At 39.7% G+C, this 26262-nt stretch overlaps 3 protein-coding genes across 4 annotated transcripts in view; 1 reads left to right on the top strand and 2 right to left on the bottom strand.

Moving 5' to 3' along the window:
• Positions 1–1439, bottom strand: part of LOC130913724 (two pore channel protein 1-like) — a 45428-nt gene extending 43989 nt beyond the window's left edge. Inside the window, exons 1-2 of the mRNA XM_057832537.1 lie at positions 1175–1439; positions 875–969 (exon numbers count right to left, since the gene is read on the bottom strand). Of these exons, the coding sequence (XP_057688520.1) occupies positions 875–968 (94 nt within the window). The 5' untranslated portion in view covers position 969; positions 1175–1439. The remainder of the gene's footprint in view (positions 1–874; positions 970–1174) is intronic.
• LOC130913725 (dynein regulatory complex protein 10-like) lies at positions 911–16710 on the top strand. Its single transcript, XM_057832539.1, has 5 exons — positions 911–1145; positions 9809–10469; positions 12361–12582; positions 12663–12734; positions 14676–16710. Exons 1-5 carry the CDS (start codon positions 1135–1137, stop codon positions 14973–14975), a joined length of 1266 nt encoding a protein of 421 aa, XP_057688522.1. The 5' UTR covers positions 911–1134; the 3' UTR covers positions 14976–16710.
• A 1999-nt stretch (positions 16711–18709) lies between these two features.
• Positions 18710–25449, bottom strand: LOC130913770 (coiled-coil domain-containing protein 42-like). 2 transcript variants are annotated; one of them, XM_057832613.1, is made up of 6 exons: positions 25244–25449; positions 25008–25152; positions 22592–22684; positions 19462–19644; positions 19150–19371; positions 18710–19065 (listed from the first exon to the last, which is right to left on the bottom strand). In XM_057832613.1, the coding sequence occupies exons 2-6, from the start codon at positions 25137–25139 to the stop codon at positions 18823–18825; spliced, it is 873 nt and encodes a 290-aa protein (XP_057688596.1). In that variant the 5' UTR covers positions 25140–25152; positions 25244–25449; the 3' UTR covers positions 18710–18822. The 2 variants fall into 2 exon arrangements, with proteins under 2 accessions (XP_057688596.1, XP_057688595.1); XM_057832612.1 differs by lacking the exon at positions 25244–25449 and having other exon boundaries at positions 25008–25243.
• Positions 25450–26262: the final 813 nt, after the last annotated feature.

Raw genomic sequence — 26262 nt, 5'->3', positions numbered from 1 at the left:
ATTCAACTATTTGTCAGTCGACATATTATCACAAATGTTATGAAAATATTTTATAAAGGTTAAAAAGTTACCTAGTGTTGCTTTCAAGTACTCAAAAACACTAAATGTGAAATCTGGGCCTCTTCAATTCAACACAAAAAAACTAATGCTCTTTATTACAGCTATTCAAGTGTTCTGCTTGTAAGTTACTGGCAGAGCGAGACTACAAATATTACTTCTGCCATTTGTTGAAATGTTCTTATAAAATAAAATTGGCCAACTTCTTTGATCTCTTATGCCACAAGGAGTGTGAAGACAGCCTTGTTGAGAGCCACTGGTGTAACATGATTATGAATCTCGAAAACAGATATTTGACATTTAAATTACTAGTACATATACTATAATTTGCAACTGTAAATAGCTATATACAAAGCTGTACCATATGAATTAAGTTTGATGTACATTCATGGCTTATTGGATCATGTTTCAGTGTCATGGACGACTATAGATGTCCAATCCATTTTAACGGGGAAAGGATGGCAGAGAACGATCACTGTCAGCCCTCCCAGTTCAAATGAATAGGCCACCTATCACGTAAATGGGAGCCAATGGGTGTATATTTAGTGATTCTGTATCCAGCCTAAAAAGGAGACATTTTATTTTATTGTGCAAGCCCGGAAAAGTACAAAATTAATTAAAAAATCAATCTAATTTATTTTTAAATTACCAAAAACAATCACTTGCTTTATAAAGGGTTAACACACAGAGTCTCGACCATCAGTACAGGACACCATCTTGGATTCAATTGATTCATTCCATGTTATTTTTACTATTTAGAAAAATATTATTTATATTTGGGGTCCAAAAAGTGAAGAAGACAAATATCTGTACTCACTCTCGTCCCCCCTCTCTGGGTCTTCATTAAGTAGACCGCTGTTTGCATCGTCCCATGTGAGGATGAGAGGCACGTCATCGTCGTCGACTTCCATTCTTAATACACATAAAACATCATTACGTATCCCGACATAATTAGGCAAATATAGTTGTAAAGCTAGCTAGCTAGCTAGCTATGTGGGTACACGGGAGAAGTGCACAGCGGTAAGGAGCTAACGCTAACGTGAAGCTAACAAGTCAACTACCGAGAGAAAACAAGCAATGGATATCAAGTAAGTATGGAAAATTCTTTGTTGTTTACAGCGTTGGTCGTGTCCTAGCACGCAGGGGACGTCTGTCAGGGAATCAATTGGCGAAGTGTCACAAGCCGAAGCTGTCCTCTTGTGTCCATCGCTGCATTTTCAGAATCTGGAAGGCTGGAAAAATAGTCCAACTTTTTAGTTATTTGATGACTATTTTCTCATAAGCAACAACGCTGACGGACGTAGGGCATTTAAATCTAGTTCTGATTCCAAGTCGGTTTTTGGTGTGGCAATGTTTTGTTTTTTTTACGACAATTTCAGCGACTCACGGCAAGCTGTCGCATTGTAATTTCAAAATAAAAGTCCCCAATACAATAAACACTTTATTTCTATACATATTTTAATGGGCCTATTAATAGATGATATGGTTGTACATGAACATTTTGAGAATTTCATGGAGCCGCCATTGTTGTTGATAGTATCATAGCAACAGTATGAACGCGGCTGACACGCCAACGTAAGTAGAGTACTGTAGTTTCTAAATTTTTCTATTTAATCTTGGCCAGTGCATATGAAATATTTTCCTTTGGTAAATTATTTTAAAAATTATTATTTGCCAATTAACCAAGACCATAATAGTGATATTGTGCTATTTCTTCCAGTAGAATCAGAACAGAATCTTATTAACTTTAATAAATTAAATGAATGGATCAGGATGCATGCAACCATTTTAAAATGGTTGCATGTAAATGCAGAATAAGTATGGAAAGTGCATTTAAAAAAAAAAAAAAACACGTCTGGACGGTTACGTCGTCGTCAGTGTAATTAGGCATAGGCGGATATTGAGGGGAGCAGATGGGGCAATGACCCCCCCCCACCCTTGCTTAAAAATGTGATTGCATGTAATTGACTTTCCTATAAATTAATTTAAAGTGCGTATGACAGGAGAAGAGAAAAAGTCTTGAATAGCATTAATATGTGAATTATAATCATATTTTGAGATGATTCAACTATACACAACAATTTAGCAAAGCGCAGATGACAAGAAATTAGATTTTTAATCTGACGGTTAGCCACGCCGACCATTATGGGGCTCGAGCATCCCCAAGAGGAGGATGACGTCGGCAGGAGAATGGTTTCATCTTTTTTACTATACAGCCCATTGAGGGGGAATTATTCAGAAGGCGGAAAATGGGAGGAAGACATCCGCAAAATGTAATTGTTTCAGTCTCTCTACTCCAATATTTTTACAGGATATTCTTTTTATCCAAGTGTTTTTCCCCAATAGCTAAATAAATGGTATGGTAATGACAAATAAGAGTCTTGTGCTAAATGGAATATGAAATAATAAAAATGCATTTATTCAGTACGACATGGCAAAATTACTCCGTAATGGTCAAAACTGTCTACTTCACCTTTACTGTCGCACCTCCCAAACGATATTTTATGCCACTGTAGTTAGTCGGGCTTTTGTCATTTACCTGCCCCGGTTTCGGAGAATGTAAACAAAACAAGAGGCGTGACAGCTAGCCAACATGCTAACCTGAACCAAGTAATGTTTCAAAGTCTTTGAAACGATAAATAACACATAACTAGCCCGGATCATTTCACACGGTAGCGGGGTTATCGATTGTCTTCACCGGTTGGCAACCCGGCCGGTGGCGAGCATGTTAGAGCTCGTTGTTCCCTGCTGAGGGCAGAGGGCACGATTGCGGGGAAGCAAACCGGCCGATGTCGGAGGAGCGCGTAGCTGCCACATGGTCAACACGAATACGGCAAAATAGTGCTTTACGACACAGCGAAGACGTAAACAGCGAGAGAGTTATAGGAGAGCAGCAGCAGTTGTTGTGCAGCTAACATGGCAGAATGTGTCTGAGCCTAGGAGAGCTTTTCTACATGCCCATCCAGGATCAAACGTAAATAAATAGTTCTTTATTTAAAGAAAGTTTGTGGAGTTTACTTTGTAAAACCCGGCCATTTTTAACACAAAGTTGCAATTTCTGATTGGGTGGAAAATTTGACAGAACACTGGGCACACCAAAGGGCAATAGGTATAGTGCTCTCCCGGAGGGGGGGTGTGCGACAGGCCGCCGGTCGTCGGCCGAGTGGACATGGAGCATGTCAACAACAAAATGCAAGCCACCTCCGTATTAAAATGATCCCAGTATTTGACATAATACAAAACACAAAGTTTACTCACTTCCTCGTAAGTCCAGTGGTCCCGCAGTAGTAGGGCTTGCTTTGGTGAATACCTGCCGGTAAATGGGAACCTTTTGAAACCCCAAAAAGGCTCACATGCCTCTCCCTGGTGCAGCAACATTTTTCTGCAGCCGTTTGGCTGACGTGATGCGAAAAATAAACAAATTAATCCGCAAAATCAGCTGAATCCGCAGTCGTTCTGCATACTGTAGCATTGGCTGTATACTGACGATGACTATCCCGCTGACGTCACATTAGCAATCCTCGTCAAAACAGGAAGTCGCTCATTTTCATGGTGCGGGAAAAAAAACAACTAAATAAATATATCGATCGCTTTGACACACATCCAAGGGGTCCATTTCATTCAGGAGCATTAAATACCGCGGAAAATATGAAATAAACATGCTTTTTGCTGTCATAGGCATTTTAATCCTCAAGTTAGCGAGTGTTTAATTAGTCGGTGGAGTTGATTTCAACAAATTCCATGCAGTTTGTTAGTTATTTTTTTGTTTTAGGGCTTTGGAGTGGCTAAGCTAGCGCAAGTAAACGGTGCCTGCTTAGCATACCAATAAAAAACATGCATGTATGAGAATCACCGATGACCCATGCAATCAACAATGTTGGCTTTGTTTTCAGGATAAAGTTATCAAAACTTATCATTGCATATCGATAATTGTAGTATGAACAGCAACATTTGTAATTGGGCAGCTCTGAAGGGAACAGGCTGTCTTGGCAAACAGGGCAGAGTGATATCACATTTGTTTTTCTCACCGCTGTTTTTTTTTGGGGGGGGGGGGCAAAAGGGACTCCCAGCAGACTGAGCACGAGTGGCCGAAGCACTCCTCTCTATTTTGGTTGCATTACGCATCTAAAAAAAATAGTCCTGCAGAATGAAATGAATTACGGCAGTTTGGTGTGACATTGTTGGTTATTTCGAACAATGATCTGCATTTTGTATTTACTTGACCATGTTAGATCTGTTGATATCATTTTTTTTTTTTATTGGCATTCTAAGCAGGCACCATTGACTCGCGCTAGCATAGCCACTCCGGAGCCCTGAAACTAACAAATAACTGACAAACTGCATGGAATTTGTTGAAATCAACTCCACCGAATAATTAAACCCCCACTAACTTGAAGATTATTCCTAATGTCAAAAATTCTGAATTTCCCCTTTAGACTAAAGGCCTAGCCTTACAATGTTGTCTATAAAAGTTGTAAAGCAATAAAACAAACCAGAAAAATTATGAAATGAACAAGACTCCTACAAAGTATTTCATAATAGATCAAATTTATTTTTGTAACGGATCATGTGACCTTAGAGACGGTCCTTTGCTTTGCTTTGCCAAAACTACACCTGAGGAGGCAAGAAAGATAACAATATTTTTTTTTAACCTCAGCTTTCAAAAGCTTCAACAACAACTGCGCATGACCCAAGGATTGAATACGAACAGTGTCAAGATATACTACAGTATACAGTTGTGGTTAAAAGTTTACATACACTTGTGAAGAACATAATGTCATGGCTCTCTTGAGTTTCCAGTTATTTCTACAACTCAGATTTTTCTCCGATAGAGTGATTGGAACAGATACTTCTTTGTCACAAAAAACATTCATGAAGTTTGGTTCTTTTATGACTTTATTATCGGTTAACAGAAAAAGTGATCAAATCTGCTGGGTCAAAAATATACATACATGGATCTGAAAAAGCGAATCATTGACTTGAACAAGTCAGGAAAGTCACTTGGAGCCATTTCAAAGCAGCTGCAGGTCCCAAGAGCAACAGTGCAAACAATTGTTTGTAAGTATAAAGTGCATGGCACTGTTTTGTCACTGCCACGATCAGGAAGAAAACGCAAGCTATCACCTGCTGCTGAGAGAAAATTGCTCAGGAGGGTGAAGATTCAACCGAGAATCAACAAAAAGCAGATCTGCCAAGAATTAGAAGCTGCTGGAACACAGGTGTCAGTGTCCACAGTCAAGCGTGTTTTGCATCTCCATGAATTTAGAGGCTGCCGTGCAAGAAGGAAGCCCTTGCTCCAAAAGCGGCACCTTAAGGCTCGACTGAAGTTTGCTGCTGATCACATGGACAAAGATAAGACCTTCTGGAGGAAAGTTCTGTGGTCAGACTAAACAAAAATCGAGCTATTTGGCCACAATGCCCAGCAATATGTTTGGAGGAGAAAAGGTGAGGCCTTTAACCCCAAGTACACCATGCCTACCGTCAAGCACGGTGGTGGTGGTAGTATTATGCTGTGGGTCTGTTTTGCTGCCAATGGAACTGGTGCTTTACAGAGAGTAAATGGTATAATGAAGAAGGAGGATTACCTTCAAATTCTTCAAGATAACCTAACGTCATCAGCCCGAAGATTGGGTCTTGGGCACAGTTGGGTGTTCCAACAGGACAATGACCCCAAACACACATCAAAAGTGGTAATGGAATGGCTAAATCAGGCTAGAATTAAGGTTTTCGAATGGCCCTCCCAAAGTCCTGACTTAAACCCCATTGAGAACTTGTGGACAATGCTGAAGAAACAAGTCCATGTCAGAAAGCCATCAAATTTAACTGAACTGCACCAATTCTGTCAAGAGGAGTGGTCAAAGATTCAACCAGAAGCTTGTGGATGGCTACCAAAAGCGCCTAATTGAAGTGAAAATGGCCAAGGGACATGTTACCAAATATTAGCGCTGCTGTATGTATATTTTTGACCCAGCAGATTTGATCACTTTTTTCTTTTCACCCATAATAAAGTCATAAAAGAACCAAACTTCATGAATATTTTTTGTGACAACGAAGTATCTGTTCCAATCACTCTATGAGAGAAAAATCAGAGTTGTAGAAATAACTGGAAACTCAAGAGAGCCATGACATTATGTTCTTCACAAGTGTATGTAAACGTTTGACCACAACTGTAAATGTTACATTTATTCCTGACACTGCGTTTCGGGGTCATCAACATGTTTTGCCCCTCCCTACAAAAATCAAACTCCGCCTATGATGTTGGGGCGGATCCATTAAATTTTTAGAAAAATCAATTTCAAGTAAGATGATAACTTCGTTCACAATCGATATTTATTTTGTTATAAAGTAGAGGCTAACAATGTGTTGTCATATCCCATTCAGTGTTGTTTTTGGCAGCCCTTTTCATTTTCGTCTCAGTCTTAATCTTTTAGATGATAATACTTGTCTTGGTCATATTTTGTTAATCTCAAAATGTATTTGTTTCGTCTAGTTTTTGTTGACGAAAACTCAAGACTAATTTTGTCTAGTTTTAGTTGATGTTTAAGAAACATTTTTGGGTCTGTAAAATTAAAAACAAAAAAACTCCAAAAATAACAAATAAAGGTTTCCAACTATTTCTATTCAACTATGTATTTGAACATTGACAGATGAGCAGATCTTGTAGCATCTACAAGGACAACACAAACTTGATGATAGTACTCACTCAGCAGGAAAACAGTAAATTATTTTCAATTAACTCATTTGCTCCCTAAAACGCATAAATACGTTCTATTTTTAATTGTTTAAGTGTCCCAAAAACGTATTTATACGTCTTTTACGTTTTTTTTTTCACAACAGACATCTCTAGGTTCTGATGCAAGTTTGCTCCAAAGCACAATGCTCAAAATCCATTTTAAAACAATAAAACTGGCCACTGGAGGGCAGTTGCGCATTTGGTAAGAACTCATATCGGACCACGAAAGGAAATGAATGAAGAGAAATAGTCAGGAAGAAGTAAGAAGCGTGAGAAAAATGCGGAGAACGATTTAAACACAAGGCACATGCCCCGCACAAGTTCCCTAGGTGAATTATTTTATGAGGTAGTGGTCACTACAAAAGAAAGATTAAAAAAAAATCTATCTTGATGAGACAGAGAGGCGGTGATGAGGGAAAATTTTTACCCCGTCTGCCGATACAGCCGCGGCCACAACAGCGTCATCTCTCAGTTCAATAGTTTAGTTATGTGTAAATAAATTGTTACTTTGCTATCCAAAGCTCTATTTGTCTTGTTGTTTGTTATTTTGTAGAAGGGGAACATTATTCAGATGTTTGGGATGTCACAAAAGAAAAAAATAGCTGTGTTAAAGTCAAAGTTATGTTTGAAATATATGCTTTTACAAAAAGCTCAATTTCTCTTGTTTTTTCATTAGAAATTGGAAAATTGCGCAAACTAAGCTATTTTCTAATGCTGATATCTAAAGAATGGAAAAAGATACGAACTTACTTTTTTTCCTGCTGAAAGAAGAAAGTCTAATCTTTCTTTCGGCTGGTTCAATGTTTATATAGCAATAGAACAAAATTTTCTGTGGGCCTTGCTTGCAAAATCAGTCAAAATCCAGTAAAACGGCCAAGAGCGAAGGGGGTTTCTCTGGTGAAAATTGCTGCCGAGTGAATGAGTTAATTACAGACACCTGAACGCCACAAACGGTATGAAAAAAAAAACAGTTGTCCCACAGTTTAGAGGATGCTCGCTGTTAGCGTTAGCTTAATGCTAACGCTATGAGTTACATTTAATGTGTGATGATCACTCAGCACAGGCCTTTAAAGCCTAAAGCAACATTGCATATTCTCTCTGGCCAAAAAAAACAAATCTTACCATGTATGCGAGCCTGACTGGAGACTGGAACGACACACTGGTGAGTTGGGACGGGGGCGGGGCGCAAAACGTCACGAGTGACACAACCAGACGCTGCTACGATGCAGGCCAACTACACAAAATGTCATACATTATGAACATGTACCGTAATTTTCGGACTATAAGCCGCTACTTTTTTCATTCATTTTAAATCCTGCAGTTTATAGTCCAGTGTGGCTTATTTGTTGATTTATTTGGGTTAATAGTTAACACATTTTTTTTTGACAGTGGCATCATAAGACCGTCATAGTTATAACATGACACCAGAGGTTGCGCTAGACTTTTTCGTTGTCTGTCATTTTGACTGACAGGGTCATAAAAATCCGGTCATAATCTATTTTTACCCGTCACTTAAATTTTTAAAATGATAATAATGACATATTCAATAATATTTAGTTTTCATTCATTTTTAATTAATATTCTGTCCGAACAAGCTTAACAGAGAATCCACACCGTGCCATCACACATCAAGCAGATGAATATGTAACTTTTTCTCCGCAGTGACAAAAACAGCTGACTGTGGCCCCAGTAGGAAGGCTACATATGGAACAATGAAATTAATAGTTCACCTGCTGTGTTGCCTGAACGCAGTCTCACACCTTCCTCCAAGTGCGCATGGACTTGTATTGCGTGCCCGCTTGTGCAGTCCCTCTTTTTTCACCTCTTTAATCAACTCCATCGTCGTTTTGGGGCTTTTTGAATAAACTTCGGACACTCAGTTGCTTTGACATTTTTCCGAGTAAGGCCAACGACGTCATGCATCAAGAGAGACAATAGCTAATTAATATGCTCACTCGCCACCCTGTGGTCTGGGGTGTGAATTGCAACCTGTCAAAATGACAGATGGACTTCAGTTTTTTCCGTCACCGTTTTAAAAAAAACGGTCAACGACGGAAAATATTCGGTTAACGCGACCCCTGCATGACACTATCATGGGCATTACTAAATGCTTATGACAGATGTCATTAAGTGTCATCTGGCAAATTATGTCACTAACTCCATTTGTGTCCATCTTGGATGTTTTACATCCATTCAAAATGTGAGAATTTGCCGGATAACACTAAAAGACATCTGCTATAAACATTCATTAATGCTCATGACAGTCTCATGTCATAATTATGATTGTCTAATGACAGTCTTATGGCGCCACTGTCAAATAACGTGTAACAAGCAATTAATGAAACAACTGGAACAGTAACTGAAGAAATAATTTGAACAGTACATGCATTTTGACTATTATTTATATCTGTAGGGCTGGAATGCATGCTAAGAGGCATGTTGGATGACAACAGTGTTGACAGCAGGTGGTAGCAGAAGTTGACTGTCTCCTCCAAGGGAACAGTGATTGCCAAATGAGGCTTCTTTTATTAATTATTAATTCGTTACGCTTTGCAGCCAATTGGTTCGAAGCTTCATGGTGGTACATTTGGTCTTAGACAGCCTTAAGATGCCGCTGTCAAATAAAGTGTTATCGGTTAATATCTTTTGTAAATATCCCATAATACAGTGAGGAAGGCTGCGGCTTATAGTAGAGTGCGGCTTATCTATGAACAAATGTCGTTTTCATGTCAAATTTGGTGTGCGGCGGCTTATAGTCAGTTGCGCCTTATAGTGCGAAAATTACGGTAACAGAAACCATTGCGCATTTTCATCTTGTTCTCGTCAGATGAAAACTGGATTGGTCTCATTATGTTTTAGTCTCCCAAAACACACTTATAGATTGTTATCGTCTCGTCTTCGTCATGAAAAAAGTGTTCATTGACGAATTAGTTTCGTTCTCGTCATCGTTGATGAAAACAACACTGATCCCATTATTCAAAATCAGCAGTCTCACATCCCGGTTCTTTTCTCCATCAGTGACAGCATGTCTGATGTTCTGCTGCTGGAGAGGGAGAGAGACAAGGATAGCCCACCGCGCTTGTCCCCCAGTCTGCAGCAGGACGACGACTGGGAAGCTGGTCTCGTCAATGAGGTGCCACAGCAGAGGCTTCTTTCTGCCGAGGCCCAGACTGTCTCAAACATTCTGGAGAACTGCATCAGTCAAATAGAGATCGTATCATCCCTTTCTGGCTTCTCCCAATTAGCTTGTCCATGTGGTGATGTAGAAGAGGAGTTTACCAGACTTCTCGCTGCGCATCAAATGTTAAGCGAAAGGCTGGAATCTTCCAATGACTTCCAGGAGATCATAGGTGGACCGGCGGGAGAAGAAAGTGCCAGAAGGAAAAGGAAGGCTCAGCTAGAGAGGGAATTCAAGTACTCTGTCAGGGACTTGCTCCGGTTTTTCCGCAGCCACCCTGACACCCTTTTGGGTTTGAGACCAGAGGTTAGCATTGACGTCGGGGAGATGGAGTCCACACTCGTAGTGGGACTGAAGAAATTTCATGTGCATATGATGGAAAGGTTGCAGACCACCCCAGAAGAGGAAATTATGTTAGCCCTTGAGACCGTGTCACCTGACACGGAACTTATAGTCAAACTAGAAGAAACGGCAGCAGCTATCATACAAAAAGATGTGGAGGTGAGACGTTGTATAATCACATCTTCCGTGTTGCCAAAATGTAATGTACGGTGGTATGAAAAAGTATCTGAACCTTTTGGAATTTCTCACATTTTTGAATAAAGTCACCATCAAATGTGAGCTAATCTTTATCAAAATCACACAGATGAAAAAAAACGTCTGTTTTAACTAAAACCACCCAAACATTTATAGGTTTTCATTTTTTAATGAGGATAGTAAGCAAACAATGACAGAAGGGGGGGAAATAAGTACCATCACATTCAATTTTTTGTGCCCCCCTTTGGCTGCAGTAACTTCAACCAGATTCCTGTTTCTGCAGATCTTGGCCAATTCTTCTCTACCAAACTGATGTAGTTCAGTCAGGTTCCTGGGAGATCTGGCATGAATCGCTGTCTTTAAGTCATGCCAAAGTATCTCAATGGGGTTTAAGACTGACTTGGCCACTCCAGAACATGTATTTTGATATTCTTAAACCAATCTGAAGTTGATTTACTTCTGTGTTTTGGATCATTGTCTTGTTGCAGCATCCATCCTCTTTTTAGTTTCAACTGTTTGATAGACGGCCTCAGGTTTTCCTGCAAAACATCCTAATAAACTTTTGAATTCATTCTTCCAATAATGATTACAATTTGTCCAGGTCCTGAGGGAGCAAAACAGCCCCAAATCATGATGCTCCCTCCATAAAGCTTCACAGTGGGGAATAGGTGTTGATGCTAGTAAGCTGGTCCATATTTCCTCCACACATGACATTGTGTGTTACTCCCAAACAATTCAACTTTGGTTTCATCAGTCAACAAAATATTTTGCCAAAACTTCTGTGGAGTGTCCAACTGCCGTTTTGCGAACATTAAACGAGCAACAGTGTTTTTTTTGTTGTTGTTTTATTTCCGACAGCAGTGGCTTTCTTCGTGGAGTCCTCTCATGAACACCATTCTTGGGCATAGTTTTACATAAGTTGATGTGTCCACATAGATGTTAGACTGTGCCAGTGGTTTCTGTAAGTCTTTAGCAGACATTCTAGGATTCTTTTTTTACCTCTCTGATTATTCTGCGCTGAACTCTTGGCGTCATCTTTGGTGGACGGCACCTCCCTGGGAGAGAAGCAACAAACTCTCTCCATTTGTAGACAACTTTTCTGACGATTAATGAACATCCAGAGTTTTAGAGATGGTTTTGTATCCTTTCCCAGCTTTATACAAGTCAACAATCCTTGATCGCAGGTCTTCAGGCAGCTCTTTTGACCAAGCCATGATGCACATCAGACAATGCTTCTCATCAAGACATTTCTTACCAGGTGTGTGTTTTATAGTGGGCAGGGCAGCTTTAAGCCACTCATCAGTGATTGGGCACACACTTGACTTAAATTGTTTTGGAAAAATTGGTTTCAATTGCTCTTTAACTCTCCTTACGTAGAGGGTTCACTTATTTTTCCCGCTTCTGTCATGGTTTGCATGCTATCCTCATTGAAATTTGAAAACCTATAAATGTTTGGGTGGTTTTAGTTAAAGCAGACACCGTTTTTTTTCATCTATGTGATTTTGACAAAAAGATCACATTTGATGGTGATTTTATGCAGAAATGTGAGAAATTCCAAAAGGTTCAGATACTTTTAGAAGATACTGTAGAAGGGTGGTGAATACCGAAATGAAAATGATTTCCACTCCAGAAAAGATACAATACTGTCATAGAAACAATGTTCTGTAAGATAGCATTAGTGTCTCATCACATGCATTTTTATGTAAGAATATAAACTGCCACATTACTTTGGCAAGAAAAGTATTTTAACAGGGGCATGTCCACTGTTTATTCATCCCTTGTTGGAAATAGCAATAAAATACCGTGACTCAGAGCACTTGTGTGACCTCTCCCAACTCTTGGATTGGATTCTTAGATTTCCGAGAAGACAGATGACATCCAAACTTTGGAGCGTCTTCTTAAGGAGAACCAGATAGAACCAGTTGACTGGCAGCTTCTCGCTGATGAACAATGCCAGTCCATCATCAAGGCGTCGCAAGAGAAGCAAACCAGCATCCAGCAGGAAATAGACCGACTCAACATCCGAATCCACACTTCGACACTTAAATTCAGAGAGGGGGAGAAAACACTCCAAGAGGTGTGCACTTTTATAGCTTCTTATGACATCATTTATGTGGCTGGGATTATATGAACCTCCTGTTTTTCCTTCTTTGGCAGATAAATGAAAATGTGGAAATGGAAATTGAGTACTTGCTCCAAAAGTTTGACGATGAAATAGAAGAACACCAGGTACAAACTTTTGAGTTTTTTCTTTTTTTGTTACTTCACCCTTTGATGGATATTAGTTACTACAGTGGACAGCTATTCAAAAGCTGACACTTAAGCTCTTTAGCCTTTTATAGAGCAAGTGACTACTTTTGGGAATTATTATTTTTGTTAACAGTTAAGAAGTTTAACCCAATGTATAGTATAGCAAGTTAATACGAAAGAGCATTTTTGGTCATCAAAAAAACAAGAAATGTTAGCAAGTATTATATTATTAAAGTGATCCTCTGATTTAAATACATGTAGGCTCTAATAAACCACAATTGTTCTCTTGTACTAAAAAATGTTGTTATAAACTCATAAAATGTTAAATCAATGGCAATATTTCATAATATTTAGTCCATATTTTGACCGTTAGTTGGCACCATGGTTTCCGGGCTCGCAGTGATGACGTAATTGGTATCTTTCCAAATGTGTAGCGTGTTCAACAATTGCTTATAAACTCGCGAAGTAAAATGCCACGATGTGCTGCTTTTGGATGCAATTTCCAGTCAAATGGAATAAAGGGGAGTGAAGTGAGGGGTCAAGGTGGAATTATTATTTTTATTGAATAAATGTGCATAAGTGGAAGCTTCTCCCCCTTTTTGGTCCCTGTATGCATGTATCCTACCCACCACGCGTTACAACTGGCGCCCGAACATTTTTCCTGGATCCTCAGTCAAGTAAGGGTCCCATCGCATCTGCAATAATGGTTTTGGATCTGTCCATTTATTGTTATTCGTCGGTCCCACAGCGGCTTTTCGGATCAGTCTCTTTTGTGGAATCGACGGCCTAATCGCGGCTGCGATATTGCAATGGGATCGGTCTAATTCCTGGATCTTCGAGTGAGTAAAAAACGTGGATTTGGATTAGTATAGCTATCTTTTTTGTTGACTATTCTTCGTGGGAGTTTTCCCCAAATCATACTAAATAATTAATGCACTATGGCACGCTACAGTGACGACAGTGACTCTGACGTGGACCTTACAACAATGTTGGAGTTCGTCAGGCAATGCGTGTTTGCGTACTGCTGAGCTCCCGAGTGAAGAGTGGTCAAGGTGGAAATATTATTTTTTGTGAATGAATGTGCATAAGTGGAAGCTTCTCTCCTTTCTGGTACTTTTATACACGTATCCTAGTTACCACGCGTTACAATGTACACGACCTGGATTACACAAGGTGTGCTCTTTGGCCTGTACTGTATGTAAAGCACACGACAGCTCTGGATGCTAACAATCTACATAATTATATTGGGAAAACGTTTGAAAATGCAATATGCTTACCTTGAATATCTGCTAATAAAACCGGAGTTCCCGAATCCCAACAGCATGCACTCTCGCTCCCAACCGGAGTTCACAACAGGACTCTCTCGCATCACCAGTTTTGCCCAACTTTTGTCTTATCAGGTATTTGCTGCACGCATTTTTCCCTGAAGCTCGTCTTGTGAACGACCGACAGTGCTGTCCTGCTCTTCACTTTTCAGATCTGGTTCAAATAGGAAGGGTAGAACTGACGACATGTTGGGAAAGCTAACGAGTGACGCGCTGGAATTTCGCCAACGGGACCAGTGACGTCACGCATTGCGACGTAACAAGAATGGCGACCTATCACCGAAAATAATTTGATAAACTTTATTAAAACAAAAACATTAAGAGGGGTTTTAATATCAAATTATTATAACTCATACTAACATTTATGTCTTAAGAATAGAGGATCCCTTTAATAATGTACAGTGAGCAGAAGTATTTGCACCCCTTGTGATTTTGCAAGTTCACCCACTTAGAAAATAGGTAGAAATCTGAAATTTCAATCATAGATGCATTTCCTCTTATAGAGACATAATCTAAAAAAAAAATCTAGAACTGGATATGAAATTGTGACAATCCACAAAGTGATCTAATCCACTTCACTGTCTTTGTCTCTCAGACTGAACTGGAGTTATGTCAGATCGATGTCGAGAGGGAAGAGGGGGAACGTAAAAGGTTGGAGGAGCCTTACGCAGACCTGGAGAAGGAATATGACCACATCATGGAGAGGCGGCGGATTGCAGATGAGAAAAGAGTTTCTGAGTGCAAGCTCAAGGTTGCTCTCTATTGTCAATCATGGTGGAGGGGCTACTGTACTCGTAAGATGTTACTCGCTAACCCCATCATACCTAGTAGTAAGGGCAAAAAGAAAGCCAAGGGCAAGGGCAAAGGTAAAGGCAAAGGCAAGAAGAAGAAATAGTCCAGATTTTAATGTCATCGAATGCCACTCAACTTTTCCTACTTTAGTTTTGAAGCAAGGAAAAGTCTGCTTTATAAACCCTTTTCATTAAACTAGCTATAAAGTAAATGGAAATGATTTTGGTAATCTTAACTGACCTAAAGCAGGAAAAGTTTAGTCTGAGTCCAGACAGTGGGAAAAAAACAAGCATTTTTATCTAGTGTATATTTACACTTTTTGGTTGGTTTATGCGGTCAACCTATACCTTGTACTATAGTAATACCCCTTTCAGGGACAGTGGTCACTACAGAGGACAACTTACATATTATATGTATCATTGAAATGATTAATTACATATAGTATATTTTATATTACAGTATTTTACTGTAATAGTTTTCTGAGTTTATATAATGTTATTAAAAGCTACTTAAATGACTAAAAATGGATGTACACGCTAAAGTAGTTTTTTGTCATAGTGTTTAATTCATTACATGTCATTAACGGTGATAGATTTCCAGTTCATTTAAACTGGGAGGACTGGCCGTGAATGCTGATCTTTCAATGCCATTGGCGGTGCTAGACATCCAATCTGTGTTCATTCGCCCCTCTCAGTCAAAAGGGATTAGATGTCGAGCGCTGTCAATGACACTGAAAGATAAGCATGATGAGTTAAATGAGTGCCTTGTAAGGGTAAAAAAAAAAAAATCATATTTTTTATATGAAAGGGTTTAGTGACCTTTCTTCCCAGTGAAAGACAAGCCAAGCAGCAGATATACACAAAATTGTAGTAGAAAGGAAAGTCTGAGCTTTTTCCAAGTTTTTCCACCTCACATTTACCAAGTAAGCTTGTATTAAAGTTGTTTAGCGGAGGATTGATAAACTAGAACACAAATTACCCACCAGTTGCTGTTTCCTTGTTCAACCACATGATGGCAACATGGGACTGTTGAATAGTGATCCAACGTCAGCCTCCTAAAATGAAGAGATAGCGAGAACGAAAAGTGGTATTTGACATGTGGCAAAATGGCTTTTAGCATATGGCATTTTTTTGGTATATGGCAAAATGGCTTTTGGAATACGGCATTTGACAGTGGGGATGGTGTGTTCAGGGTGATGAGCTGTGTTGCTTTTACGCCAAACATATCGTTTTGCATTGTGGCCAAAAAGTTCCATTTTGGTTTCATCTGACCAGATCACCTTCTTCCACATGTTTGGTGTGTCTCCCAGGTGGCTTGTGGCAAACTTTAAACAAGACTTTTAATGCAGTGGTCTCAAACCGGTCCTCAAAGGGCCGCAGGGGGTACTGGATTTCATTCCAACCAAACGAGACAAATACCTTTTCACCAATCTGGTTTCTTACAAGTGTAATCAGTTGATTGCAATCAGGTGCTGCTTATGTTAGTAGAAACCTCATTGGTTGAACTGTTTGTGCTGGATCTGTTGGAACAAAAACCAGGACCCACTGCGCCCCTTTGTGGAGTCGGTTTGAGACCGCTGTTTTAATGGATATCTTTGAGAAATGGCTTTCTTCTTGCCACTCTTCCATAAAGGCCAGATTTGTGCAGTGTACGACTGATTGTTGTCCTATGGACACGCTCCCACCTCAGCTGTAGATCTCTGCAGTTCATCCAGAGTGATCATGGGCCTCTTGGCTGCATCTCTGATCAGTTTTCTCCTTGTTTGAGAAGAACGTTTGGAAGGAAGGCCGGGTCTTGGTAGATTTGCAGTGGTCTGATGCTCCTTCCATTTCAATATGATGGCTTGCACAGTGCTCCTTGAGATGTTTGAAGCTTGGGAAATCTTTTTGTATCCAAATCCGGCTTTAAACTTCTCGACAACAGTATCTCGGACCTGCCTGGTGTGTTCCTTGGTTTTCATAATGCTCTCTGCACTTTAAACAGAACCCTGAGACTATCACAGAGCAAGTGCATTTATACGGAGACTTGATTACACACAGGTGGATTCTATTTATCATCATCGGTCATTTAGGACAACATTGGATCATTCAGAGATCCTCACTGAACTTCTGGAGTGAGTTTGCTGCACTGAAAGTAAAGGGGCCGAATAATATTGCACGCCCCACTTTTCAGTTTTTTATTTGTTAAAAAAGTTTAAATTATCCAATAAATGTTGTTCCACTTCACGATTGTGTCCCACTTGTTGTTGATTCTTGACAAAAAAATTAAATTTCATATCTTTATGTTTGAAGCCTTACATGTGGCGAAAGGTTGCGAGATTCAAGGGGGCCGAATACTTTTGCAAGGCACTGTAGCTTTAAGATTGTTTTTTTTTTTTTTTTACTAATTAGTTTCACCAGTAGATGTCGCTCTTGGCCTCTGAACCTCTCGAAAATGACTACGGCTTCTTACTAATGGAAAATTTTCGGTATCAACATAGTCGTTGCATAAAACCACTACCGGTATGTCTCGTAACATTCCATTTAATTTTCATTGTGCAATGAATTTGCAAGTCACATCATTTCCACCACAGCGTTTTGGAGTGTTTTTTTTTTGGTTGTGCACACTAATAAACCGTTCATAACCTGATTTCTGGAGTTACCAGATTATTCAAGTGGTCATGTAAAGAGCATGATCCGCTATCCTTTATCTGATAAACACAGCTATTTTACATCTCTGAGCATGTGTACAAATGGAAAAACGGATGTCGCTAGAGAGGCCTTATAATTAGGGACGCCAAACTGATTCGCTTTCAGCCTATGGGCCTACTCTGCAGTTAGCGAGCTTGTGTAACAACTCGCATTTGAAGAGGTTCAGTGGGACAACTTCAAGCAAGCATGGGTTTTTGGTAAACATGGAGGAAGGCCTATGCTGAGACCAAGAGTTTTACATCATGTACTTGGAAAGAAATCGAACTATTGACTTAACATGTAAACCAGTTTTTTCCTGATTATCACATCATTGAAGTGCACGTAAATGCGTCAAATCTCATTATTGTCATTACATGGTTATTCCCAGTTATCAGATTATTGTAGTCATGTAAACGTAGCTGATAATAAATAAACACTTGTTTAAAAAAAAAACAACAACATTGTTACCTGCAAGTGATGCGCGGGCATCATCTCGCTGCTTTTTCCTCTTCTTTTTTTCCGCCCCCGACTCTTGTTGTCTTTTCGATGACATTTCCTTTCAAGAATAAAACTTCTGCCAAATTTGCGACTGAAGCATAATGGAGCAAACCACTAGGGAATTGGGGGGGGGGGGGGGGGGGGGGGGGGGGGGGGGGGGCGGCACCAAAGGTAGACTGACGAGAGGGCCATACAGGAGATTCTTTTTTTGTGTAAATAATGAGCCTATGTTACTTATATTTGTATTAATTGCATTTATCAGGCTTTACAAAGTTTTATTTTAAATACTATATATTGTTGTTATTATTACAATTACTATTTTTTAGGATTTTTTACAAACTTGATTTTTTTTTTTTTTTGTGCCCCTTCAGGCAGAGTTGGTGCCCTACGCGCAGTGCGTGTTATGCGTATGGGGAGTGCCGTGTTTGCGCTGCACTCTGCATCAAATTGGTGTGCATAGCTGTCACCCCAGGAGGAAGCCTCTTCCTCCTGGGGTGACAGCCATGCATCAATCTCTGCAGCAATGCTGACAGCACTCCTGTAACGAGTCACATGACATTTTGGAGGGAAAATGACAAGCAGTACTCAATTTGGACATTTAGGGATGTACGTAGCTTCTATGGGGTGTAGTCACTTTTGTTGCCAGGGGTTTGGATATTAATGGCTAATTTTTGAGTTATTTTGAATGGAAAGTAAATTAACTCGATGATATAAGCTGCACACAGACTACTTTTTGTTGTGTCAAAGTGTCATTTTGTCAGTGTTGTCCCATGAATAGATATCTTATATCTGCAGAAATGCGAGGGGTGTACTCACTTTTGTGATACACTGTATCTGCTGCAGTAGTTGCTCCGTCAGGGTACCTACCTTGTCCAGTTGTGTGTCATTGTCATTCAGAGGGACACCTTTCTCTCCTTCCATGTCACCGCCCGTCAACTCGTAGAGGTTGAGTGTCGCCATCTTGATCTGTCCCAGTAAGAGCGTTTCCTTGGCTGCAGTGCTGTGAATGTGCTTCCACTTTGTCTCCTGTATAAAGGAATGACAGAAAAACAATTACTATGGTACAACATTCAACATAAGATTCCTTTTCATGGGCATTAGGTTCAATACCCAGTGTTCTGCTTCAGAATGGGCCCTATCCAGTTTGCGGTGCATCTGTGCCAGCTGATTGTTGCATTGCAGAAGCATCATGTGATGCTGGCTGTTAAAGGTCAGCAGGGCTTTCCTCTGCTGGTCCATCTGATCTTCTGCTAACCTCTGCTTCTCACAAAGCTGCTCCCTGATGCGAAGAAGATTCTCCAGATGACCTGCTAGAGATGCTTCATCTTCAAACTGTTCACATACACAAACATGTCAGAGACTAAAATTACATAACCGATTCTCTTCACGTTGCTGTGCAATCATGTGACTTTGTTACCTTACCCGAGTTAGTTTTACCACCTGCTGCATGTAGTCCTGATGAACTGTATAACTTTGCATGCGAAGAAGGAGCTCCTGTTTTGTGTGCTGCATTTGTGTGTACTCTTCCTTAAGCATCTTCATCTCGACTTCTTTCTCGTTGGCTTCTTTCTCTGCTTTTTTAACATTTTGATCTGCAGCTTGTTCCTTCACAAGGGGATATTTTGGCTTTAAAAGACAGTCATTTACAGTAAAACCCAAAGGTGTTTGCATAGGGACGGTAGGGACATAACACTACCAACTTTTCAGGATGCTCATATTATCCCCACCAACTTTTAAGCAACCTTATTTGCATTATATAACGACTTCAGTTATATAGGTAATTTCTTCCTATATATCCTTCCTATCTTCCTATATGTTGTAAGGATAAAATTGATCCTACCATTATTAAGTGAATTACAGTACTTTTATTATGTTCAGACTTACACTGACCCCTTTTCACTCTATGAATGTGCCAGTCCATTTTTTTCCCCTAAAACGCAGGTTTGATTGGCTGCTAAAGTGACCCCCCCCCCCCTTCAAAGACGAGGGATATTAGAAGTTTTTCCTGCGAGCAGCAGCCACTGTAAGTAATGTGAAAAGACGTCAATGTTGTGGAGGTGGGGTACACTCCACTAATTTTGCTACTGCTACAGCGCTTGAAATCGATTTTACTCAATGAGATTTCTTGAAATAACTTAAGACTTACAGTGCCTTGCAAAAGTATTCGGCCCCCTTGAACCTTGCAACCTTTCGCCACATTTCAGGCTTCAAACATAAAGATATAAAATTTTAATTTTTTGTCAAGAATCAACAACAAGTGGGACACAATCGTGAAGTGGAACAAAATTTATTGGATAATTTAAACTTTTTTAACAAATAAAAAACTGAAAAGTGGGGTGTGCACTATTATTCGGCCCCCTTGCGTTAATACTTTGTAGCGCCACCTTTTGCTCCAATTACAGCTGCAAGTCGCTTGGGGTATGCGTCTATCAGTTTTGCACATCGAGAGACTGACATTCTTGCCCATTCTTCCTTGCAAAACAGCTCGAGCTCAGTGAGGTTGGATGGAGAGTGTTTGTGAACAGCAGTCTTCAGCTCTTTCCACAGATTCTCGATTGGATTCAGGTCTGGACTTTGACTTGGCCATTCTAACACCTGGATACGTTTATTTTTGAAGCATTCCATTGTAGATTTGGCTTTATGTTTTGGATCATTGTCCTGTTGGAAGATAAATCTCCGTCCCAGTCTCAGGTCTTGTGCAGATACCAACAGGTTTTGTGTTGCTTTTACGCCAAACATATCGTTTTGCATTGTGGCCAAAAAGTTCAATTTTGGTTTCATCTGACCAGAGCACCTTCTTCCACATGTTTGCTGTGTCTCCCAGGTGGCTCGTGGCAAACTTTAAACGAGACTTTTTATGGATATCTTTGAGAAATGGCTTTCTTCTTGCCACTCTTCCATAAAGGCCAGATTTGTGCAGTGTACGACTGATTGTTGTCCTATGGACAGACTCTCCCACCTCAGCTGTAGATCTCTGCAGTTCATCCAGAGTGATCATGGGCCTCTTGGCTGCATCTCTGATCAGTTTTCTCCTTGTTTGAGAAGAAAGTTTGGAAGGACGGCCGGGTCTTGGTAGATTTGCAGTGGTCTGATGCTCCTTCCATGTCAATATGATGGCTTGCACAGTGCTCCTTGAGATGTTTAAAGCTTGGGAAATCTTTTTGTATCCAAATCCGGCTTTAAACTTCTCCACAACAGTATCTCGGACCTGCCTGGTGTGTTCCTTGGTTTTCATAATGCTCTCTGCACTTTAAACAGAACCCTGAGACTATCACAGAGCAGGTGCATTTATACGGAGACTTGATTACACACATTTGGATTCTATTTATCATCATTGGTCATTTAGGACAACACTGGATCATTCAGAGATCCTCACTGAACTTCTGGAGTGAGTTTGCTGCACTGAAAGTAAAGGGGCCGAATAATATTGCACGCCCCACTTTTCAGTTTTTTATTTGTTAAAAAAGTTTAAATTATCCAATAAATGTTGTTCCACTTCACGATTGTGTCCCACTTGTTGTTGATTCTTGACAAAAAAATTAAATTTCATATCTTTATGTTTGAAGCCTGAAATGTGGCGAAAGGTTGCAAGATTCAAGGGGGCCGAATACTTTTGCAAGGCACTGTATATACATTATATGTGATATCTACCATGTCTACCATATCTACCATAACATTTGGGCGTAGTTTGTAGCCTATCGGCTACAACATGTATTATTGGAGCTACCTCTACCTAGCATCGCGTTTGCTCGGCGTTACAACTTTCTTGCCTCCTCCCCACTCCTGCTCTGCTCTGTCGTCTCGGTGAGTCCGTCCGTCTCCCTCAGACTTTTCGACCAATATAATAACGCATAGTAATGCATGCCTTTCCGTCCTCAGAAACGGTAACGGCGTTGCCAAGATAAGAAAAGTAATTAATTAGATTACCCACTACTGAAAAAAAAAACGCCGTTAGTAACGCCGTTATATTGTAACGCCGTTATTAACAACACTGGTAATATGGTAAAGAATCCAATTGTGGCTAATGATAACATATGATGGTTAGCGACCGTGTGGCTTAGTATGGCCATCCCGTAAAGCAGTCAGCACATTTGTAGTTTTTTGTGTGGCAGAGTTCCTGCCACCCTCCTCAAAGTTAATTAGTGCCGGTGAAAGTGATACAGACCCCCTCCAGATATAAAAGAGGTGTCATTCAACTAGTTGTAAGTCGACATCACAAATGTTATGAAAATATTTTATAAAGGTTAAAAAGTTACCTAGTGTTGCTTTAGATTTCATGTAGGAAATGCTAAATGTACTTGGGGGAAATGGTATTCAAATTTCATTACAGTAATAGATACGTTTCAAGGGATTTGAGTCCCCAATAAAAACATTCCTTTGTGCTCTAGCCTTAAAGTTCATGATAATTTACCTGCCTTAATGCCTAACGAATATGTCATGATTTGAGAAAACAGCCAGGTGTGAACTCCACAAATTTTTGGGGGGGATATTGATATTGAGCGTCATCATGAGGTCTTATGTAAAGTGTTTGTGAAGTTATCATCTAATGTACCTTTGGAGAATTAACAAGGTTTGTGAGTAATTTCTTGGCTGTCTTCACTTTATTAAGTAGCTCATCTTCACATCGTTGCAAACACTCCAACGTCTACATAGGGAAACAAAAGGCACAAGGTTACTTTTGTCATTTTGTGAATTTTGTTATCAGTGAAGCGGGAAGTGGGGTGCTGCCCTCTGATGTTGAGGACATTTTTTTAAAGTAAATCAATAAACAAAATATTTACTAGCACAAACGAATTTTTTTGCAGCACACATGAGGACAAACCTAGCACAAAACAAATAGCACCATTGCGGTTCCATTCTGGGGTTGTATTTTCGGGTTTGTTTTTTGAATTATTTTGTGTTTTTCCAACTTTGTTTTTCAAAATAATTTATTTTTGGGTTTGTTTTTTGAATTAATTTTTTTCCAACTTTGTTTTTCAAAATAATGTATTTTTGAGTTTGTTTTTTTGAATTAATTTTTTTTTTCCTGAGCTTGGCTCCCGAGGAAAAAATATTTATTCAAAATTCAAGCACTTGGAAGTCTCGCGCGAACTCTGTCCTGCAAGTTCAATACTGGAAGACACCTCTCGCGAGACCTTCAAAGGGTCGTTTTTCAAATAAATATTTTTTCCTGAGCTTGGCTAATGCTAATGGCTACCAAGAAAAACATTAATTCAAAAAACAAACCCAAAAATAAATTATTTTGAAAAACAAGGTTGGAAAAACACAAAATAATTCAAAAAACAAACCCGAAAATAAATTATTTTGAAAAACAAGGTTGGAAAAACACAAATTAATTAAAAAAACAACCCCCAAAATAAATTATTTTGAAAAACAAAGTTGGGAAAAAAATTAATTCAAAAAACAAACCCAAAAATAAATGACTCAGAAAAACGAAGTTGGGAAAAAAATTAATTAAAAAAAACGACCTTAAAAATAAATTACTCAGAAAAACGGAGGGTTGAAAAAAAAATTAATTCAAAAAATAGCCCCAAAAATAAATGTCAGAAAAACGGAGAGTTGAAAATTTTTTTTCAAAAAAACAGCCCCCCATTTAAAAATTTTTTCATGTGAATGCAATATGCTTCCGTAGCTCTCACAGAATTACATTTAAAAATATGTGGTGTTGATTGCTGTCTCAGCCGAAAAGGTTCCCGACCCCTGCACTAATGCATCTAAGGCAGTGCTTCTCAATTATTTTCTGTTACGCCCCCCCCAAGCAAGACGTAAATGTTTCGCGCCCCCCCAAACTCTCCGCCGCCACTGTAAATAGTATTATTCGTCTATAAAATTACTATTATAAATACGCATCTGCCTAACATTGTGTCCTTTTTTTCTAATAAAGAAAAAAAGTAACAGATGAACTTATAATAAAGTATAACTTTTTTAACATTGTTTTGTTTGTAACAGAGAAGACTTGACGTGCATCAATTTGCCTGAATTTTAAAAAAAAAAGTCACATTCAAACTGTAAAAATACACTCAAAGTATTTTTGACCATTTGATACAGAAAAATAAAATGTAATAAAATCCGTAAATAATAACAAATTCAAATTGATTAGAAACATTTACTCATGAGGACAATATGCCAAAAAATTTGTCCGAAAAAACAAAAATGAATAAAGGAAAAAAAAGAGTGTCCTTGGACAGAAGGACAGTTTTTATTTTTGCTGCTCACACTCAGTATTACCTCCTTTGCAATGGTGTGGAGTCATTTTGCAATGAGCATGCTAACAATGCTCACTGGTTTACTGATATAACACTGACAAAGCAGGACTATTGTTGGCAACATTCGACACGTTTTCGCTGAAAAACAATCAAGCGGCTTATCAATGAGATTGGGGTCGAATGTCTTTAAGTGGCGTCTTAATTGATTTGGCTTCTGGCAGTCCGCTATAATTATTTTCAGACACAGTAAACAGTAGTCTTTCCTCATCACCCCACTGTATTAAAAGTCAAAGCTAAAAGGCAAACGGCACGAAAAAAGCGCATTCTCGGCGGCCGAGGTAGAACCGTAGGTGAGGGCGGTCGTCGTGACGATCCCAAGCCGAAAATGGCACTTCTCGGGCGGCGACGTGAGAACCGGACAAGACAGTGGGTCGCTGCGTGAGTGAGTCCGGTCGGAAAACGGCTTTCGAAAACGGCGGCGGCGCACTGCTCTTCATATCTGTTTTCTGTGTGCTGAGTGCCCTTCCTTAGTTCAAAAATACTGCACGCACTCTGAAAATGAGAGCGCCACTGCCACCCACTGAGTGGATGTGCAAGTACACTTTATTCCAGTCCGGCAAAAAAAAAAGAAAAAAAGAAAAAAGCATGTTCCCCGAGGACACATGCGCCCCCCCTGGCATCGCTCTGCGCCCCCCCCAGGGGGGCGCGCCCCACTATTTGAGAAGTACTGATCTAAGGGTTAAGCAGAGATTGGGGAGCCACCTGTGCGCGTTGCTCCAGTACGGCCACTAGATGTTCTTGCTCAAGACGACCTTTTATGAGCTCATTGAGCGTGTCGTTCCTGTCGAAGTTCCTCCTCCTCGCCGTCACAACGCAGCGTCCACCCTCGGACATGCTGCACTTCACACTTGAACGCACAACAACAAGGAGCGTGTTAATGATCATTGATGGCTGACACGCGGACAGTGGCCGAGTTTCACGGTTTCGTGTCAACTTACTGTGTGTGAAATGCTCTCCTCGGGGAAACTCGGAGATGATTAATATATGATGTCCAAAATTCAACTACTGAATTTGAAGGTTGGCTCTGATAGTGTACTTTGGCTTGTATTGGTATCACTTTTCCAAGTCTTTGTCGACGCTGGGGTGCTTCTGGTCGTTGTTATGGTAACCACCAGACAGTCGCTAGGATCTTTACATAAACAAGAGTTCTACACCAAAATACTCAAATTTTGTAAGGAAGTTTTAACAAACAAAAACTAAAGCTCTTTCACTGAACAGTGGCAAAAAAATATATATAGCGGAAAAAACTTGAAAAACTTGTGACTTGAAGTTCCACTCTGAGTGCCCCAATTTGGCCAACTTTCAAAATAGTCCAATATGCATGTGTCATACATCATTGAAAAGCTTAAAATCATAAGCGGAATTTAAGGGGGGAGGGGGTCAAGGCCCCCCTTGTGGCAGAAAAGTGTCATTGCATGTAATTGACTTTCCTATATATGGCGGAAAACACTCAGGTGATTGAAGTTCCGCTCTGAGACCCCCAATTTAGCCAACTTTCAAAATTGTCCAATATGCATGTGTGATACATCATTGGAAAGCTTAAAATCTCAATTTTCTGGGGGACAAAAAATTTTGAACAGGAGGGCATTTTTTAGAAAAAAAAAAAATTTTAAACAGCAAAACCCCATCTGGAGGCGAGAGAACGCGAGAGCAGAATTACAGACGCCATGACTTTAACGAGATATTATCGAGTGATTACCTTGTTTTGATCCAAAAACTCCATGTAGCATGAATCCTTTAGTGTCAAGACACAGCTGTGAATGGCCACGGCTGGATTTTTGGGGGATTTTATGGGTGAAACATGATAATTTAACAGGGGTCGCGATGCAGAAATCGCAGACATCACGGAGTGGTCAAGAGTTTCTTTTTCATATATTTACCCTTCTAAACTTTTTTTTCAATTTTTTTCCCGGTTTGGGTCGATTATTTATCATCTAAAATATCAAGAAAATGCGAC

The sequence above is a fragment of the Corythoichthys intestinalis genome, chromosome 3 (genome assembly GCF_030265065.1).
Source record: "Corythoichthys intestinalis isolate RoL2023-P3 chromosome 3, ASM3026506v1, whole genome shotgun sequence".
Taxonomy (NCBI): domain Eukaryota; kingdom Metazoa; phylum Chordata; class Actinopteri; order Syngnathiformes; family Syngnathidae; genus Corythoichthys; species Corythoichthys intestinalis.
This window is presented reverse-complemented; position numbering and strand designations above follow the sequence as displayed.

Coding starts and splice junctions, on each gene's coding strand:
- LOC130913725 (XM_057832539.1), top strand. Junction 10,470..12,360: donor TCATACAAAAAGATGTGGAG/GTGAGACGTTGT, acceptor TTGGATTCTTAG/ATTTCCGAGAAGACAGATGA. Junction 12,583..12,662: donor GGGAGAAAACACTCCAAGAG/GTGTGCACTTTT, acceptor CTTCTTTGGCAG/ATAAATGAAAATGTGGAAAT.
- LOC130913770 (XM_057832612.1), bottom strand. CDS start 25,190: ATGATCATTAACACGCTCCTTGTTGTTGTGCGTTCAAGTGTGAAGTGC. Junction 19,372..19,461: donor AGGTGGTAAAACTAACTCGG/GTAAGGTAACAA, acceptor GTATGTGAACAG/TTTGAAGATGAAGCATCTCT. Junction 19,066..19,149: donor ATTCTGAAGCAGAACACTGG/GTATTGAACCTA, acceptor TCCTTTATACAG/GAGACAAAGTGGAAGCACAT.